We start from the raw sequence: 17,596 nt of genomic DNA on the forward strand, positions 1-17,596 counted from the left end.
TGGCTGCAGTCGTAGGTTCTTATCTCTTCAGCTGTAGGCTAGGCTCAGACAGCAGGCCTCTTCAAGAGGGCTTGCCTCCCCGTGCATACGGCCAGCCTCATTTGTGGCATTCTGAGAGCCTTTGCAGCTGTGGCAGGTTTGAGCATCTGAGTGGCTCTTCCAGAATCTGGGTCTCACAAACAAGTCCAGGGTCACCGCTCACTACAGTATCCATATGCTCCCTCAGTCTCTAGGCACTTACACTCCCATGTCATGGTTCATGCTGGCCCTGGATACACCCCCACTTTCCCAATTTCCAAGCCACTATCTGAAGCATAACTCAAACCACGCCTCTGGATGACACTTCTCCTGCCCTTTGTATTCTCAAAGTAGCATCTCGCCCTGGATGCTTAATATCACAGGTGAGTCGTTGTTGGAGTGCTTTATTGCTAGGTACAGGTCAGGGGCCGAGTAAGTAGCTAATGAAGTCGTGTGTGTGTGTGTGTGTGTGTGTGTGTGTGTGTGTGTGTGTGTGTGATCTTGGCTGGGCTAGGGATCCGTCTGGCTTGGCTGGAGGACTAGGCTGGAGTGGCCTGATCTTGATTTGGGAAAATTCCTAGGCCAGCTTGCACTTGCTTATAAATTGTTTTTTCCCCTACAAGCATCTACACTATTTTTTCTTTCTTCTCATGTCTTCAACCAACAAATTATGCATTCAGTTGCAAGGAAAGCAGCACAGAGGAGGCTTCAAACCTCCAGGTTCCTCAGCCTTCCTGGCATCTGACTTAGGACACTATTTCTTGAAGGGCATCGCAGGCTCACATTCTCAAGGCAACAATGGCCCCGAGGCTGCTGATAAATTAGAGATGAGCCCGCATCAGGCTTCCTGAGTTACCTGTGCCTGGAAGCAGCCTTGATCTTGGTCTAAGACTCAGAAGCAAGTTTTTAAATATCTACTTTTTCCATAGCCCCAGCTCTAGTCAGCGTATGTGGGGAAATTTAGCAAATTTGACCTCTGGAGAGATAGATAATCACCTTTCTCATTTCTTCATTCTCAGGAAACTTTCTGTGAGGGCTAAGAGCAGAACAGCTCAGTAGGTAAGGGTGCTTGCCACCAAGACTGAGAACCCAAGTTTGATCCTTAAGGCTCACGTAATGGATGGAGAGAAAGGGAGATGATGACTCCTGCAAGTTGTCCTCCAACCTCCACACGGAGGGCGGACGGGGACACACACACACACACACACACACACACACACACACACACACACAAATGTAAGGCGGAAATTGCTGTGAAAATAAATGCAGTGCTGGTGATGTTTATCTTCAGTCCTTGACAAGGCCTTCTGATGTCTGCATGAGCAGAGAGCTGGTGGAGCAGCTGTCAGGAAGGGCAGGTGCTGAGTGATAGATTACAGGGGTTCTGCTATTCCCCTGTCCCAAGGCCCTGCCCCCATCCCTGAACTCAGTATGCTTGTCAGCAGCTCTGGAGAATATGCTGAGAGCTCCATTCCTGGGTGCTTGCACGACCTTGCTCTGGGCTCCCAGTCCAGGCCCCAGCTCCCTCGTCAGCACCTGCTACCTTCCTGAGTTTATAAGATTATAACTCCCTCTACAGATGAGGAAAGGGAAGCTCAGAGAAGACCCAGGATCCAAATCCAGGACTGAAGATGAACAGTGTGTATCATAGACTGAGCATTTGGACTATAGTCATGGATGACTTGGATCCTGAGGTGACAGATAGGTAGAACTCTCTGTGTGTTATAAAATCAACATCTGGAGTGACCTTAAGCCTAGAAAATGGGCTGAGATGACGATGAGGCACTGCAAGCATATTTTTCGCTAAGTTTGAGAGAGCAGAAATACATGAGGGTGGGCTGTCCCCCTCAGGTGTCACAGACTGCATCCCAGACCTCGGTGCCTCTCACTGCCTCAGAAGAATTCAAACAAGCAAACTCTGGCTTCGTGGAAGGGAAGCATGTGTTTAAAAAAGGAGCGATGGTCTTGTGCTACCCAGCAGTGCCAAGGCATTTCACTGACTTGGAGACATTTTTAAGAGAAGACAGGACAAGAGAAGGTAAACACGAGTGAAGTCTGTGAAAAGTCCATCAGGGAGGAGGACTGGTGCAGGCAGGGGAGGGTGAATGAAGTGCTGTGGAGATGCATACTTGGAATTGCAGCCCACAGAAAGCTGAGGCAGTTGGATCATAAGTCTGAGGCCAGCCTGGGCGATATACACGAAGACTGTTTCAAAAAAGGAAAGCAGTAGATGCCAGGGGGTCTGACATCAACATGGGAGCTGAGTTCCCTGGACATGAGCTCAGGAAGAAGACAGGCCACTGGGAGAAAACACACAGAGGAAGGAAAAGGTTTACAAGTCTCTTTAGAGGGTAGATAGGGGTTCCTGGAAGTGAGGGAACTCCTGTCATGAGAAGCAAGCTAACAAGTCTATAGGACCGTGTCCTGTGTGTGTTTGTGTGTGTGTGTGTGTGTGTGTGTGTGTGTGTGTGTGTGTGCTTTCTGAGGTAGGCTGTATGGGAAGAGTGACATGGGAGACAAGAGACTGTGGTGTCCGTTTTGTCCTTGGAGCACGCAGCACCAGTGAAGGCAACCAACCCAAGAGTGGTGGAAAGCAGGTGGGAACCCAGGAAGACAGGGTGATGAGTTCTGCTCCACACCTTGCATCTGTGACCCAAGGGCCAGAGCGGTCCTGGTGTAAACACAGGCTTTCTTTTACCACCCACACCTGTCCCTTGCTTCTATACTGTGGATTGGAAAACCCTCCAGACTGCACCTGAGCTGAGGGAACAATGTTGTGAGGAGGGGTGGTACAGAGCTTTCTGTCTCCTGCCTTCTGACCAGGAAGAGTGAGAGCAGAGAGCATGGTGGGGGGCTTCAGGAAAGGCAGCCAGGGGGCAAGCTTGAATGCTGACAGGGGAAGGATGTCTTTTCTGGGCCCATCCTCCGATGATTGTGTTCTCAGAGCTGGATTCTGAGGGTGGGAATAGAGCCTTCCAAAGGACTGACTGACTGAGGCAAGAACTCTGTGACCCAGGATACCGACTGTCTAGGCAGACATGTTTGGTGGGGAAATGAAGGTAATTTTGGCTCAGGATTCCTTTAAGGACAAATCCAAAGCAAGCATACGAGGCTTTCAAAGATTCCTTCAAAGCCTGTTTGATTATATTGTCCTCTGTTTTCTCACTCCAGCCAGCTGACTGACTTTCACTCTGGTTATGAAGGCACCAAGGCACTCCTTTATGTGGTCTCAGTGATTATTCTACTTACTGCCAAGGAAAGGAAGGGGGATTTGAGGACCAACTGGACTGTCTTCCACCTGTCTCTGAGAGCAAGACCTCAAATGCACCTCCTTGTACCAGATTCTAGGCATCTCGTGGGCTCCAAGTCTTTTCCATGTTCTTTAATGTTGCAGGCTGAGGAGGGGTGGCTACACGCCTGAGAAGCCTAACCTCTGCTTGCCTGATGTCCCCCAACACCAGTCGGCCACTAAACCTTGAACCCCAACCCTAAGAGGGGAAATGGCACCATGACCCAGGTGCTTGTGTGGTCCTGCCCTGCCTCACTTACAGGGCGCACTTCATGGCAGAGGCAAGAACAAACCCAATGAACACCTAGTATGCGCACAGGACGAGCTGAGGGAGAGTTGCTCATCTTGGGGTGCACTTCAAAGAGGCTGCCTACAAGCTGGAGGGCACCCTAGATGTGGTGGGGTTATTAAAAGAAGGCACGCTGCCTTGCTCGGAGAAGCCAAGCCTCTTGAGGGGGAATAACACATCCCACTCTTCAAAGAGAAAACACCAGATCAGAAGGAAGAAGCAGGACACCAAAGGTTGATTCCTGTGTGTTTGTGGAGGGGCCGTGGGCTCATCATGGATTCTTAGTGCCTATGGGTCCTCCAAAGTCTCCTTTAACTGGTTTTGTGGAGGAGAGGACCTGGTGTGTGTGTGCGTGTGTGTGCATGTGTGTGTGTATGTATGTGTGTGATTGTGTGATTGTATGTGTGATTGTGTGTGTGTGATTGTGTGATTGTATGTGTGATTGTGTGTGTGTGATTGTGTGATTGTATGTGTGATTGTGTGTGTGTGATTGCGTGTGTATGTGATTGTGTGCGTGTGTGTGCATGTGTGTGTGTATGTATGTGTGTGATTGTGTGATTGTATGTGTGATTGTGTGATTGTATGTGTGATTGTGTGATTGTATGTGTGATTGTGTGTGTGATTGTGTGTATACGTAATTGTGTGCGTGTGTGGTGCATGTGTGTGTGTGATTGTGTGTATACGTAATTGTGTGCGTGTGTGGTGCATGTGTGTGTGTGATTGTGTGTATGTGTGATTGTGTGTATGATTGTGTGTATGTGTGATTGTGTGTGAGATTGTGTGTGTGATTGTGTGTATGTGAATGTGTGTGTCTGATAGTGTGTGTGTGTGTTCTAGTTTATGTATCTGCATGTATTTGCTCAGCTCTCTCCTGCACATACAGTTCCAGCTTTAGACAGATCACCAGAGGCAGAAAACGTCTACAGGGAAGTAACACATCAAGGTGACTACACCCTGACACCTCCGCCACTAACAATCCCCAACCTCTGAAGCACAACATCCCAAACCAGAGATAATGCTTGCCAATCACTAAGCGAGCAGGCTGTGCTAGCTGATCAATCTGTCAACATGCCTGCTGGCTGATGACACCATCCATGCAGCCTTGCCAGGGTGCGCTGCAGCCACAGAGAGCAAAGCCAGGAGCACAAGGGGAGACCTGGGAGGCAGGGGATCTCAGTGCGAGGGGAGTGTTTCTATCTCTCAGAGTCAGCGGCTGTGACATGGGGAGGGGCTGCTGTTAAAGGGATTGAGGTCTCTGTCCTGACAAAGCAAGGGGAGAGGATAGGGTGGCAGTGACTGTGGGTGTTCCTGTCCAGGTGGATTTGTTGAGAGAGACCTCTGCTGTCTCCTTTTAGATATCCCACCACTCTCTTGTCCCTGAGCTCTGAGACTGGGTGGTACAGAAATGGTGGGTACATCAGTCTGCATTTACCAGGTGTCTAAGGAATGGAAACACCCAGTCAGAAACTTCTACCCTCAGGCTGGAAGCACTTCCTCTCTATGCCCCTCTTGGCCACATTCGAGGATGTGTTACCCAAGGATGGACTTGTCAGTCGTGTAGGCCAGGTATCCCAAGACACCCTATTACCTCAAGTCCTCTCGGGCAGCTGGAGTGTGCACATGACCTGGTACTTAGTGGTGACTCCTGGAGCTTGTAGGCTGTCCTGAGAGAAATTAATGGGAGGTCCTTATTCTGACTCTGCCATCACTGGCCCATAGGCTGGGCATGGAGAAACAGCATGGACCACAAAGCTGCGGCCTCCTCTAAACATCATGGTGGAGGGATCCAGGCCTCTCACAGCAGCTAAGCTCCAACTTCAGTCAGGGATTGTTTCCTCAGGGATGCCAAACAGCCTTTCTAGGAAGTCTGGATCTTATCACCTGAGGAGTCATGAGGCTGTGTGAGCATCATGAACTGGCATCTGCTCATAAACCTTCGTGTTCATTCTATTCTCCATCTCCTGATCTCTATGAAGGGTAGAACTGTTTCTTATTTCTTCATCTTGTTTAATGCACTATCCCTTAACCCCAGCACAGCCGATGCACATTTAAGGGTGTGTGAGGATAATGATGTTCTTAAGGGGATGGGGATACAGAGAGAAGACTCTTAGATTTACCTGAGGCACCACCTGACTCCATCACCATTCCCAACACTCTTCTTTTAACCCTTAGTGGGAAGATAGCAAAAGAGCCTGTGTCTACACGAAGTGAGGGCAGTGTCCAAAATTAACTGAATTAATGTACCTCGAGGTGCATTATAGCCACAGGGTCATGTGGTGAACTGTTTGACCTGGCCAGTGTCTGTCATGGAGGGGATGCTCCTTAGATCTGTATAACCAGGCAGGATGAAGAGGTGGCCATCACCACTGCAAGGATCTGACAATTATTAGTCCGTTTGCAGCAGCCTTAGCAGTGACATCCCTAAATTGTTCTTCGATGTTGTAGAATCAAAGTGAGTCACTTAAGTGGTCACTTCTCAGATGGACTCACCAAGGAACAGCTGAGCTATGGAGAGATCATGTGTATGCCAACACAGGTATGAAAACGTCTGTCATTTCACACGTTTGGATGTGTGTGTACATTATGCATTAAGTGCATGCAAAACAGAGGAGGTGTGTGCACGTGCATATCTGTGCCTGTATGACTGTCCCTGTGTAAACACTCATGTGTGGCTGCATGAACATGTAGACACGTGTAGAACCTCTGTGTACAAATTCTTTTTTTTTTTTGGATGTAATAAGCAAAGGCGAGGTTTATTACGGAGATCTATTACGGGGATTTCCGGGCCAACACGTATCCCGCGCAGGAGACAGAGGTGTCGACCTGTGTACAAATTCTTAGCTGCTGATAGTACTTTTTTTTTCTTCTGGTACACACCTTATCTTGGTCCCCTTTCTTTTCCTTTCTTCTCAGAAATCTGTTACTAAAAGGTTTTTTTTTCTTCCCCACCCCACCTCCAGGGGAAGGGGGATACGGAAGGGGGAGCAAAATCACAAGGCCTAGATCAAAACACTCAGCAGCTAAATGAATTCGGCAGCGTTTTCCCGCATGACTTGGAGGGATAATTTAGTGAGGCGGCCAGCTGGAAGGAAAGGGATTAATTCTGCACTTAGCACAGTTTCAGTGAATAATTCATCACTGGAGACCTTTGTGCCCAGCCTTTGGGCAACAGGGGACATGTCCTACCCACCTGCCTGTTGCCTGTCTGGCCCCACCAGACTCCTGGTCAGGGACACATAGCTCTCTCTCCTTGTGGTTGCAGGGTGCATGTGTCCTGGGGCGAGGCAGAAGGCAGAGGGAGATGGCAAGAGACTGGCAGTAGCAATTGGCAGACCTAGACACTGAGAGGGCCCCAGAAGGCTAAGATACTCTGGGAGAGATGTCACATTTCCCAGCTTCTCCTTTCTTAGGATTTAAAAAACATTTTTAATTGAAAATTTTAGTTATGCATGTATGGTGAGTGAGTGAGTGAGTGTGTGTGTGTGTGTGTGTGTGTGAGTGTGTGTGTGTGTGTGTGTGTGTGTGTGTGTGTGTGTGTGTGTGTATGCTCTACCTTTAAATGAGCTCTGGGGATCTACCTCAGGTCGTCAAGCTTGAGTCATCTCTGTAGCCCTGGGTCTTTTGCTTTCTGTGACTCCACTCTCTGGGTTTTCTTGTTCTTGCTTTTGATTGGGTGGTGTGTATATGTGTAGGTTCCATGAGCAGGGACTGAGGGATCTGGAGAGGATGGTAGTGAACCCTGAGTTGAGGAGGGGCCTGGAGGGGGTGGGTGAGGCTTTCACATTGTCATCTCTTCTCAGATACTGTCCTCAGGGTCAACAATGTGGAATTCTCATGGTCTTCGTGGGGAAGGACCTAAAGCCCTGAACTATTCCACAGCTGTTTGACCTGAGAAGCTAGAAAGAGTAGGTTAGCCCATAATCAGCTCTTGAACATTTCCTGGGCTCGGGGTCAAACTGTCCACATCCCAGTACCAGAGAGGAAGGAGTAGGAAGCTGTCAGGTACACCAGAGCCATGACCGACATCAAAGCTGGAGTTGGCCTAAGTAGAGCTGGCTGGAGAAGCAGTGGCCACTCACCAGGCATGGATGACCCTGACAATGTTCCTACTTGGATTAAGTTATGGCAAGCGGGATCCTAAAATGGGTCCTCAAGTCCCGACACCTCAATCTTTAGCATTGCCAAATAGAAAGTCATCACTTTGATGGTTCTGTTGCAGACCTTGAGACGCGATGATCCAGTTCTTTTTAAAAGCACAGAGTCTTCTCTGTCTTCTGACAGAAGAGAAAGTCAATTTCAAAGTGTGCTGGGGACTAGCTGTGCCTGCTGGCATCACAGTACAGGGACTGTGGTAAGAAGGCACGTGGGCGGTCTCCGGGAGCTGTGGGCGGTCTCCAGGAGCTGAGGGCACCTTGGCTAGCAGCCAGCAAGAAATATGGGCCACCAGTCCTGCCCTGCAAGGGGCTGGCTCCTGCCTGCACCCCTAGAGAAACTTGGGAATACACTAGTCCTCATATTCTAGAAAAGAATTTAGCCTGTTTACTGAGATTTTGATTACAGCCATGCTAAGCAATATGTACTCCAGAGGCTAGGAAAGGGGTCTCGCTAAACAATGATCCAACAGGAAGGGACCAATCTCCCCTGGAAGGGACCAATCTCCCCTGGAACTTTGACCCCTAGTTAAGCAAGTATGGGTTAGGTTAGGTTTGGGTAGAGAGAAACTTGGGTCTTTGTGGCCTTTTGTTCTTTCCTCTTCCTAATCTTAGCATTCTGCCTGACTTCCCGGGGGTCTCAAATCCCTTCAGAGCTTTCCAACTGAACCAACTGACTCCTTCTTCTCCTTAGCCCCAGGCCCTGAGGATCAGCACCTGTGAAGGACATTGTCACCCACTTAGGGGATTATGGGAGCTGACACATGTCTGACCTTCCCAGGCTACCACGCTTACCTCCGAGGAAAGCAGCTGGAAGGCTAGATTCACTGAGGGGGCTTCTCCGTTGATGGTTTTTAGGTTGGTGTCCTGGGGAGGAGAAGGCGCATTAAGTCCACATGGCCAGGCCAGCTTCAGGCAGGCCTCTGCTCCACCTCTTGTTTTGGCTTCTCCAGGACGAGGGAAGGTGCCAAGGAGTGTGGGTGGGATACCAGAGCTGGCCTTCTGCCTGTTCCTGCCCTACTTCCATGCCGAGCTCTCACTCCATTCACACCTGACTGGCACCTCCACACTCATCTTTTGGCGGAGCAGAAGTTTCTGCTTGCTGTTATGTCAGAAGTATTTAGGGAAACGGTGGCTCAGAAATAGACAACGATGCTGGTGGCATATGCCTGTAATCCCAGCACTTGGTAAGTGGAGGCAAGAGGGCCGGGAGCTCAGTTACCACTGGCTACGTAGCAAGTCTGAGGCCAGCCTTGGATACCTAAGAACCGGCCTCAAAAAGATAAGGGAAAATAAATGTAAAAGGTGATAAAATAATGATATGATTTCCCCCATATTTTTCTAGTGGGGATTGAACCTTTGGCCTTTTGCAAGCTTACACACTAGGCAAGTACTCTTCCACTGAAGCTGCACCCCAAGCCTCGGTCTGATTTTATTTTATTTTTACTTATTTATTTATTACTTACTTCTTTAAGATCCCCAGGATAGTCTCAAACTCCATCTGTAGCCCAGACAAGCCTCAAAGTTTCCATTTTTAAATTTCACTTCAGAATTTACAGGCCTGTGCCACCAGGTCTGACATTAGTGAGAATTTATTCTAAGTGCTTTATGTAGTTCCTGACCAAATTCCATAGCAATTGTGTGAGCACTCTTCTCTGTGTGTGTGTGTGTGTGTGTGTGTATGTATGTATGTATATGTGTGAATGTATGTGTATGTATGTGTGTGTGCATGTGTGTGTGTGCATGTGTGTATATTTGTATGTGTGTATGTGTGTGTATGTGTATGTATGTGTGTGTGCATGTGTATGTGTGTATGTGTGTGTGTGCTCGAGTGTGTGTATGTGACTATGTGTTCATAGATAAGAAAACTGAGGCACAATACTAAGTATTTTTCCCACAGGGAGAAGTATAATCACTTGAAAGCAGGCTCACGGTGAAGCCAGAATTGGAGCTCAGTCCCTCTGTCTCCAGGCCCTGAGTATAAACCTCTGCTTCCTGTGTCCTGGGTGTGTGGACAGAGGTGAAAAATGAGGTCTTGGGAGGTTGTCAACTGTCCCAGGTCCTACAGGAAGGTGGGGTAGGGAAAGCCTTGGACCCTGCCTGGGGAAGCCTGAGCTCTTACTGTTATTCTCCGAGGCCCCAGGTTTGCTTTTCTGGGGGCTCAGCCTGGCTTGTCACCCCAGCTGCACAGCCTTTGGTGCTCCTCACACGTGCAGGCTTCCTTGGGGGGTGCTCTGATAGAAGCTGTTAAGAAGCCACATTTACCTAGATGGTGGTGCCTCACGCCTCTGATCCTAGCACTTGGGGGGGGGCAGAAGCAGACTGATAGCTGAGTTCAAGGCCAGCCTGGTCTACAGAGTGAGCTCCAGGACAGCCAGGGCTGCACAGAGAACCCCTGTCTAGACAAAACTTTCCCCCCAAAAGCTATATTCTGTTCTTTAGGTGTGGCCATGGAGTAGGGGTGGGATGGGGCCCTGTGGGGGACCAACTAATAGTAGGGACTTACAAAGATGGGGAGTCGCTCCACTTGCAGCCCTTTCAAGCCTTTTCCTGTCAACATCTTGCGATATAGATGAGACTTCAGTGGTAACACGGAGACACCCAGGGGCTGGTTGAGGGTCCATGGTTCGCTGCTTTTCACTGTGTGAGGAAGGGCCAAATGAGGTCCTGTCAATGACTACCTGTTCGTACTGCCCCAGCAGATGGGTTTTTAGGTATTACCCAGGCCCCATCCTTGGCTATGGACAGGAAACTCTCTGGGCTCCAAATGACTACTTCCCTGCCTCCTGTTTCCCTTACACGTGCACTCACGCACACACATACACTCACACACACATGCACACATGCACGCACGTCCGCAGGCATGCACACGCACTTGCATGCACACACACTCTGCATCTTTGGTTCTTCAGAGATTTATCAGCTCAGCATGAACTCTAAACAGATTCTGAACCCATTGGTATTTATCTGGATTGCCCTGACTCTGCCCTCTGGGTGAGTGTGTTCCTCAATTTAGACTATGGGGCTGGACTTGGGATCAGCTGTTTCCTCTGCTGTTTTCCCAGTATACTCTCCCCTCACTGACAGAGACTTATGCTATCCAGGTAGGGATTGGCCTACAAGTCCTGGCCTGTGCTCTGCAGTTACCCTAGGGACTGTCTGTAGTGGGGGCTTCCTGGCTCTTGGAGGCCCTTGGGCAGTCCTTGCAGGAGACCCAAACATCCCTTCACAGGACTGTCCTGATGAATTCTGCCCTGATGGGATACTGGGTACTTACTTGAGGCAGAGGGGTAATACTCCAGCACCAGGGCTGTGTCCTCTGAGAAACTGGTGGCTCCATCTCGGCCTAGGAAGAGGAAGGACTGGTTCCACAAGGGCTGCTCCGGGGGTCCCCCGGGTTTGGACAACTGGAAGAGGGAGAGCAGATGTGGGTCACACTTCTTTCAGATTCAGTTGCACATGTGTCCCTTACTTGCCACAATTGTTTTTCTCAGTTATCAAAAGCCAAAAATAAATAAATAAATAAATAAATAAATAAATAAACAAACAAACAAACAAATACTAGTAAAACTCCTAAATTCTTACATTAGGACAACCACTCAATACCGTGTTCTCATTTCTTTCTGTGTATATTTTATATGTGTGATTATCTTTGGCCCTTTCTTACTTACAATCAAAACCTAAGCATACCCAGAGTCTCAAGAAACTCTCATTACTCATAGCTTTAGTAACTTCAAGGTACTCTGTGTTTGGTGGCATTGACCTATAATTCCAGCACTTGGGAGGTAGAGGCAAGAGGATTGGGAGTTCCTGGATAACTTGGGCCATATAAAGAGTTGGAGGACAACATCAGCTACATCGAGAGTTTGAGGCCAGCCTGGGTTGTCTAAAACTCGAAACAGAACCCACCTTCTTTAGATGATGCTTTGTCCTGTCCAACTGGACAAGGAAAAGTCCTTTTCTTTTCAAGTTCTTAATTTGTGTGTGTGTTTGTAAGTGTGCATGCATATGAGTGTGCATATGTGTGTGTACCATATGTGTGTGTACGAGTGTGCACATGTATGCATGTCTTTGTGCACGCAAGCACACCCACGCCACATTGCATATACAGAGGTCAAAGAACAACTTGCTTGAGTCAGCTCTCTCCATCATGTGTTGGACTTGGGGTAATCAAACTCAGATTGTTAGGGTTGGCAGCAGGTGTCTTAACCCATGGAGACATTTTGCTGTCCCATTTTTTAAAATAAATTTTTATCTATGACAATATTGAGCTGGTTGCTCTTTGCCACATACCTCTGCATCCCAGACTATTCTCTAAGCACGGATACCTGAAGTAATTGTTCAGGGGAAGAATTTTCATGCCCTAGGGTACTTGCTAGATGTGTGTTCTGTTTTCACACACAGCCTTTTTCTGTTCCGTGCAAGTTCCTCTAGCCCCGTTCAGAAGGTCACACGGGTCTTCAGATTTTAAAACCTGGGTTTATATGGCTTCAGGCCACTGGAGACTCAGGTGACTTGAAGGCACTGTCAGGCAGCAGATGGGGCACAGGCATGAAGATGGCTTGGAAGAGGAACATGACAGCATTGACTAATCCCTAAATAAGGTAGACTTTGGGTGGTCTAAAATCCTCAAAAGAAGCAGGGCCAGAGGAGGCTGGAAGGCCAGGCAAAGTGAAAGAGGAGGGAGGGGCTTCTGGTAGAAGAATGACAACAAGTAGAGGTGGCACAGAACTCAGCATGTGTGAAGGACCCTGGAGGCTGGGACTCATGGGAAAGCCCAGAACCCACATAAATAGGAAGGTGGGGTATAGCCTGTACCTCTCAGCATAGAGCCCTGCATGGCCTCAGCCTGGGCTGCCTTGCTCCCAGTGGGTCATGCTGGGAAGGAAGAGCTGTTGCTGTCAGGGGCTATTGGCAATGATGGCAGTGGTCCTACCTTTTGCTTCCTTGGGGTGGTGGGGAATATCAGTATAGATCTACTTCTTTTTTTTTTTTTAAGATTTATTCATTTATTATATATAAGTACACTGTAGCTGTCTTCAGACACACCAGAAGAGGGCATCGGATCTCTTTACAGATGGTTGTGAGCCACCATGTGGTTGCTGGAAATTGAACTCAGGACCTCTGGAAGAGCAGTCGGGTGCTCTTAACCGCTGAGCCATCTCTACAGCCCTCTAGACCTACTTCTGATGGGGCAGAGCCCTCATGCCTGTCATACTCACAGGCCTGCTCTGGTCCTCAGGAGTCTTGCCCAAGGCTGAGCTGATAATCTTTCCCTGTCCCCAAGGAGATAGTTTGTGGTGAACACAGGGACAGATGTCCCTGAATACTAGATAGTGGCTGGTGTCATAGGCACATCCCTAAGATGTCACGGTGGAAGTTGCCTGGTCAGCAGCCTATGCTGCAGATGCCAGCTGTAAGCTCTGTGGGACTTGGTATTGATTTCTCAGGATTGATCCTCACACTGTGACCCTCCCAGAGTCATTCCCTTCTCCTGGGTATCAGAAGAAGGTAGTCACATTGCCTAGGCTAGTTTCCAGGCCCTGGGGCCCTCAGGGAGGAGGGACCGTGACTTGGTTTTCTGCTGCCTCATTTGTTGCCCCTATCCTGGGAAAGGGTTATTTAATGGATGCTAGCTGTCTGCTTTGGGACTTATTAACAGATCTAAATGGATTCTATACGGCAAGAGGTGGTAAGTGGCTGCCTGCCTAGTGAGGGACAGCCCTTCCCCTGAATGGGTTCCCAGGGTAAGTCTCCCAGGAGAAAGCCCTTCATACCTAGAATTGAGAAGGGTGAATCATACTCATAGTCTCTGTCTCTGTCTCTGTCTCTGTCTCTCTGTCTCTCTGTCTCTCTCTCTCTCTCTCTCTCTCTCACACACACACACACACACACACACACACACACACACACACGCACACACAGAGTGCATATAGGACCCAGGGCTAAATAACAATTTGTTATCAGAGCCTTGTGAAAGTAAAGGTGCCATTGGCTGATCTTATGCTGTGCAGGGGTGAGGGGGAAGGGTGAGCATAGGGTAGGCATGGCCTGAAGATGCTAATGGGAAAGGCTATGGTGGGCTTCGGAATTAAGGAATATGATTAACCCTCAGCTGTGATCTTCAGAAAAGCCATTAACCCTCTGCCACTGAGGCAGACCTGCCTTCCCTGGGGATAGAGCCTTTATTCTCTATCCCCTTGTCCCTTACTCCTCCTCCCATTTCCTCTGAAGCCACCCTCACTCTCGCCTGCATCCCCTGCTGTCTGTTCTGCCCAGGCACAGTGGAGTCATGCTGGGAGGAAGAGCTGCTAGCAGCTTGTGCTGGCTGGGGCTTCCAGCAAGCTAGGACCCTTGGCTCCGGGCCCAGGGACCACATCAAGCTTATTGTTTGGATGACAGCAGGTCCCTTCCCCTCTCTGGGATCTAGTTGTTCTGTCAAATGCCATGTACTTCACACTTTGAAAAGCCAGCAGTTTGCAAGGTTGAAGGAGACAACGGGTATTTTGTGGGAAGGCAAAAGTTCAGTTAGACTGAACTCAGCCAGTGTTTCTGGGATGCCAGGACAGACACGTGTAGGGTATTGCAGGGACCATGGGAGAGACATGACTCCACCCCTTCCTTGAGCTTCTCTTCTAAGAGCATAGATGCATGCATGTGAATAAGTGCCTACACACTTCTGTCATCATGTAGTGGCCTGAGCACATTATTGTGGGAGCCACAGGAAGCACCAAGGGCTGAGGTCAAGGCTGGAGGTGACAGAGGACAGATGTAGAGAATGGTGGGTGAGGCTTCCCTGAGGCTGGGTGAGAACTGGAGCAATGAGTGCTGTGGCTGGGTAAACAGCACAGCTAACGGGGCTGGGTCCTGTGTGAGAGAGGATGAGGGGTCAGAGGGAAGCATGGAACTGAGGGAAAGCTGTGCCTTACTTGCTTCTCAGAGAACAACTGAGCAAGACTGGATCAGAGAGGCTGCTGCAATGGTCCAGGCAAGAAAGGCAGCCGCGGACTGGAGAGATGGCTCAGTGGTTAAGAGCACTGACTGCTCTTCCAGAGGTCCTGAGTTCATTTCCCAGCAACCACATGGTAGCTCCCAACCATCTGTAATGGGATCCGATGCCCTCTTCTGGTGTGTCTGAAGACAGCTACAGTGTACTTATATGTAATAAATAAATAAATCTTTTTTAAAAAGTGGGGGGGAGGAGAAGAAAGGCGGCCAGCACTGGCGTGAGTCCAGGGTGATGGGAAACTTGAGAGCTTGGGAAGATGCTTGTAGGGTTGGGACGGAAACAGATGGTGGACACAGGAGCTGTTTTCCTCCTTTGTTTCATTCTTGAGGGTTCTGCCCTAACTCTGCAGGCCGTAGGAGGTGCAGGAGCAGGCAGGTGGGTCCAGCAGGCAAACCTATGTCCTACCAAATGGATCTCTGCCATCCTCGCCAGGCTGGGAGAGGAATGGAACAGACGGGGTGGCCTGGCATATCCTTGCCTTACACCAAAAGGTAGAGCCTTCTTCTCCAGGTGCCTCTTCTCTTCATAGCTACTGGTTTAGACTCTCAGCACATCAGAGCCACACATCCCTCAGTGATTGACTCCAGCAAGTGCTTGTGACCCGATTTTAGCCAAGGAGACCAGAGAGGATTGGTTGGGAGCTTAGTGGGAGGGGTTAGTTATGCGTTTCTTATAATTCAGCCCTTTATTATCCCTTAATCATGTCTGTGCCAGAAACCTGGGCTAAGAGCAGCTAGATGCCCAAGTGGTCATTGCTAGATGTTAGAAGTCATGTCTTTAAAGCCAATCACCATGGCAGCACCTAATGCTATGGCCTCTTGTGATGTAGGGCAGTAGATAGGACATCTAAGTGGGGTTTCTGTGGGGTTCAAGTATCAGGTGCAATGGTAAAGTGGCTTTCAGGTGTGAAGCTCTGAAGGAGACAGAAGGGACTCTTAGCCTGGGCCAGCCTTTTTATTCTAACTGCCTATTGAGGCACGCATGAGTCAATAGGTCTGGAGGAATCCTACAGCCCTGATGTTAATTTGTTGAAGGTCACATAGTTAGCAAGCCACATAGCCAGACTCCAACCTAGGTCTGTTGGATCTGGCAGCCCCTTGCCCAAGCGCTTGTGGAAAACACACAGTGCTCCAAGATGTCAGAGGACCAGCCTTAGGAATTATCTGGTTCGGTCCCTGTCCCATCCACTGCAAAGATGAGGGATGAAGCTCAGAAGGGAGAGGGTAAGGGACTGTGTGATCTCTAGGCCCAGGGAATCTGGCTTGATACCAATATGCCAACATGCCCCTCTCCTGTTCTCCTTGCTGGTTCCTGGGCATCTCTGCACAGGAAATATGCAGCTTTAAACCCCACCCAGCTGCCGTCGAACTAGGTAATGATGTTACCTAGTGTCCTGTTGTTGCCGGGCTCTGGCTTTGAGTGCCACATGTGGGAGAAACACGGGGGAAGTCTGTAGTGAGGAGTGCCTACCGCCCCCACTCATGTGGAGTTAGGCAGTAGTGGTAGCCAGTGGTCAAGCCTGGAGAGGCTCACTCATTAAAGCAGGCAGTACCTCCTGCCTCTTGGGACAGCTGCTGATCGGCTCATAATTTTCTGTGCAAATGCAGGGCCATGTGTGAGATGACTCTGGGGAAATCAGGCTGAGGATTGGTTAGGGTTTGAAGCTGTTCCTATGATCCCCCTTTATCCCACCCTTCCCTGCCTACCATCACTCCTGCCTGTGTCTGAGCCTTCTTTAAATGTCTTTTAAATGAAAGCTGGGGCTCCAACAGAGTGTCTTGTTCTAATTTTAGCGGGCAGATGACAGGAGGGACTTCCAAGAACACCTTGTCTTCCAAGCCTCCTCCATCACGTGCAGCAAAGCTCTCAGTGGAGCAGTCGTAGACAGTCAACCTGACCACTTCCCAGGCCCAGCCATGACCTGTGTATCTCTTCTCCAGCATATTTAAATGTATGCCTCCATGTCCATTCCCAACATACACTACGTTTTGGGTTATACTATATACTATGCTACATAGATGGTTTCACTGCCCTGGACTGACACTTTCATATCAAAACATCAAGACCAATGGGCCAGCAAAATGGCTCAGTGCTGCAGAGGCTTGCTGTCAAGGCTAGCCAACTGAGTTTGATCTCCAGAACCTATGTAAAGCCAGTTCCATAAAGCTGCCCTCTGCCCTCCATACCATGGTATAGATGCCCTGCCTAGAGTTTGTATATATACACAGTGATAATGAATTAAAAGAAAAAATACCATCAAGCAATGACTACGTTGGCATAGTGGCACATGCCTGTCTTCTCAGGGCTGGAGGATAGGACAGGGAGATGGAGAGTAAGAAGCTAGCCAAGGCTACAGAAGGAGACCCTGTCTCCAAAACGACGTCAAGACTTGCCTGTCCTAATTACCCAGACATCAACACTCATTACCTATGGTTAAACATATGTTTCAGAGGCTGGGATAATGGCCAAGTCTGTAAAGACCTTGCCAGAGACCCGGATTCTGTCCTCCGCACACGTATAAAAAAGCTGGGCGAAGTGAGCGCCTGGAATCCCGGCACAGGGAGGCAGAGGCAGAGGCAGAGGCAGGAGGATCTCTGGGGCTTGCTGGCAGACAGTGTAGCTCAGTCAGTGAGCGCCAGCTTCAGTGAGACACTCTGCCTCAAAAGAGAAGGCGAAGAAGGGCTGGCGAGGTGGTTCAGTGGGTAAAGGTGCTTGCCGCCAAGTCTGATGACCTGAGTTCAATCCTTGGGAGCCATAAGGTGGGAAGAGAAAGTTGAATCCTATATGTTAACCTCTTTGACTTTTATACTTGTGCTGTGGCATGTAAGTACCCCTCCCCC

The 17,596-nt window shown here is 49.2% G+C and overlaps 1 protein-coding gene across 16 annotated transcripts in view; it reads right to left on the reverse strand.

The window, feature by feature from the left end:
• Ccdc33 (coiled-coil domain containing 33) overlaps positions 1–17,596 on the reverse strand; it is a 98,878-nt gene that overhangs the window by 33,125 nt on the left and 48,157 nt on the right. For all 16 annotated transcript variants that reach the window (XM_087562007.1, XM_087562004.1, XM_087562008.1 and 13 more), the window contains 3 exon segments: positions 11,025–11,154; positions 10,254–10,387; positions 8,543–8,614 (listed from right to left, as the gene is read on the reverse strand). In XM_087562007.1, the coding sequence (XP_087418133.1) occupies positions 8,543–8,614; positions 10,254–10,387; positions 11,025–11,154 (336 nt within the window).

This window comes from Rattus norvegicus, chromosome 8, assembly GCF_021556685.1.
Source record: "Rattus norvegicus strain SHRSP/BbbUtx chromosome 8, alternate assembly SHRSP_T2T, whole genome shotgun sequence".
Classification (NCBI taxonomy): Eukaryota; Metazoa; Chordata; class Mammalia; order Rodentia; family Muridae; genus Rattus; species Rattus norvegicus.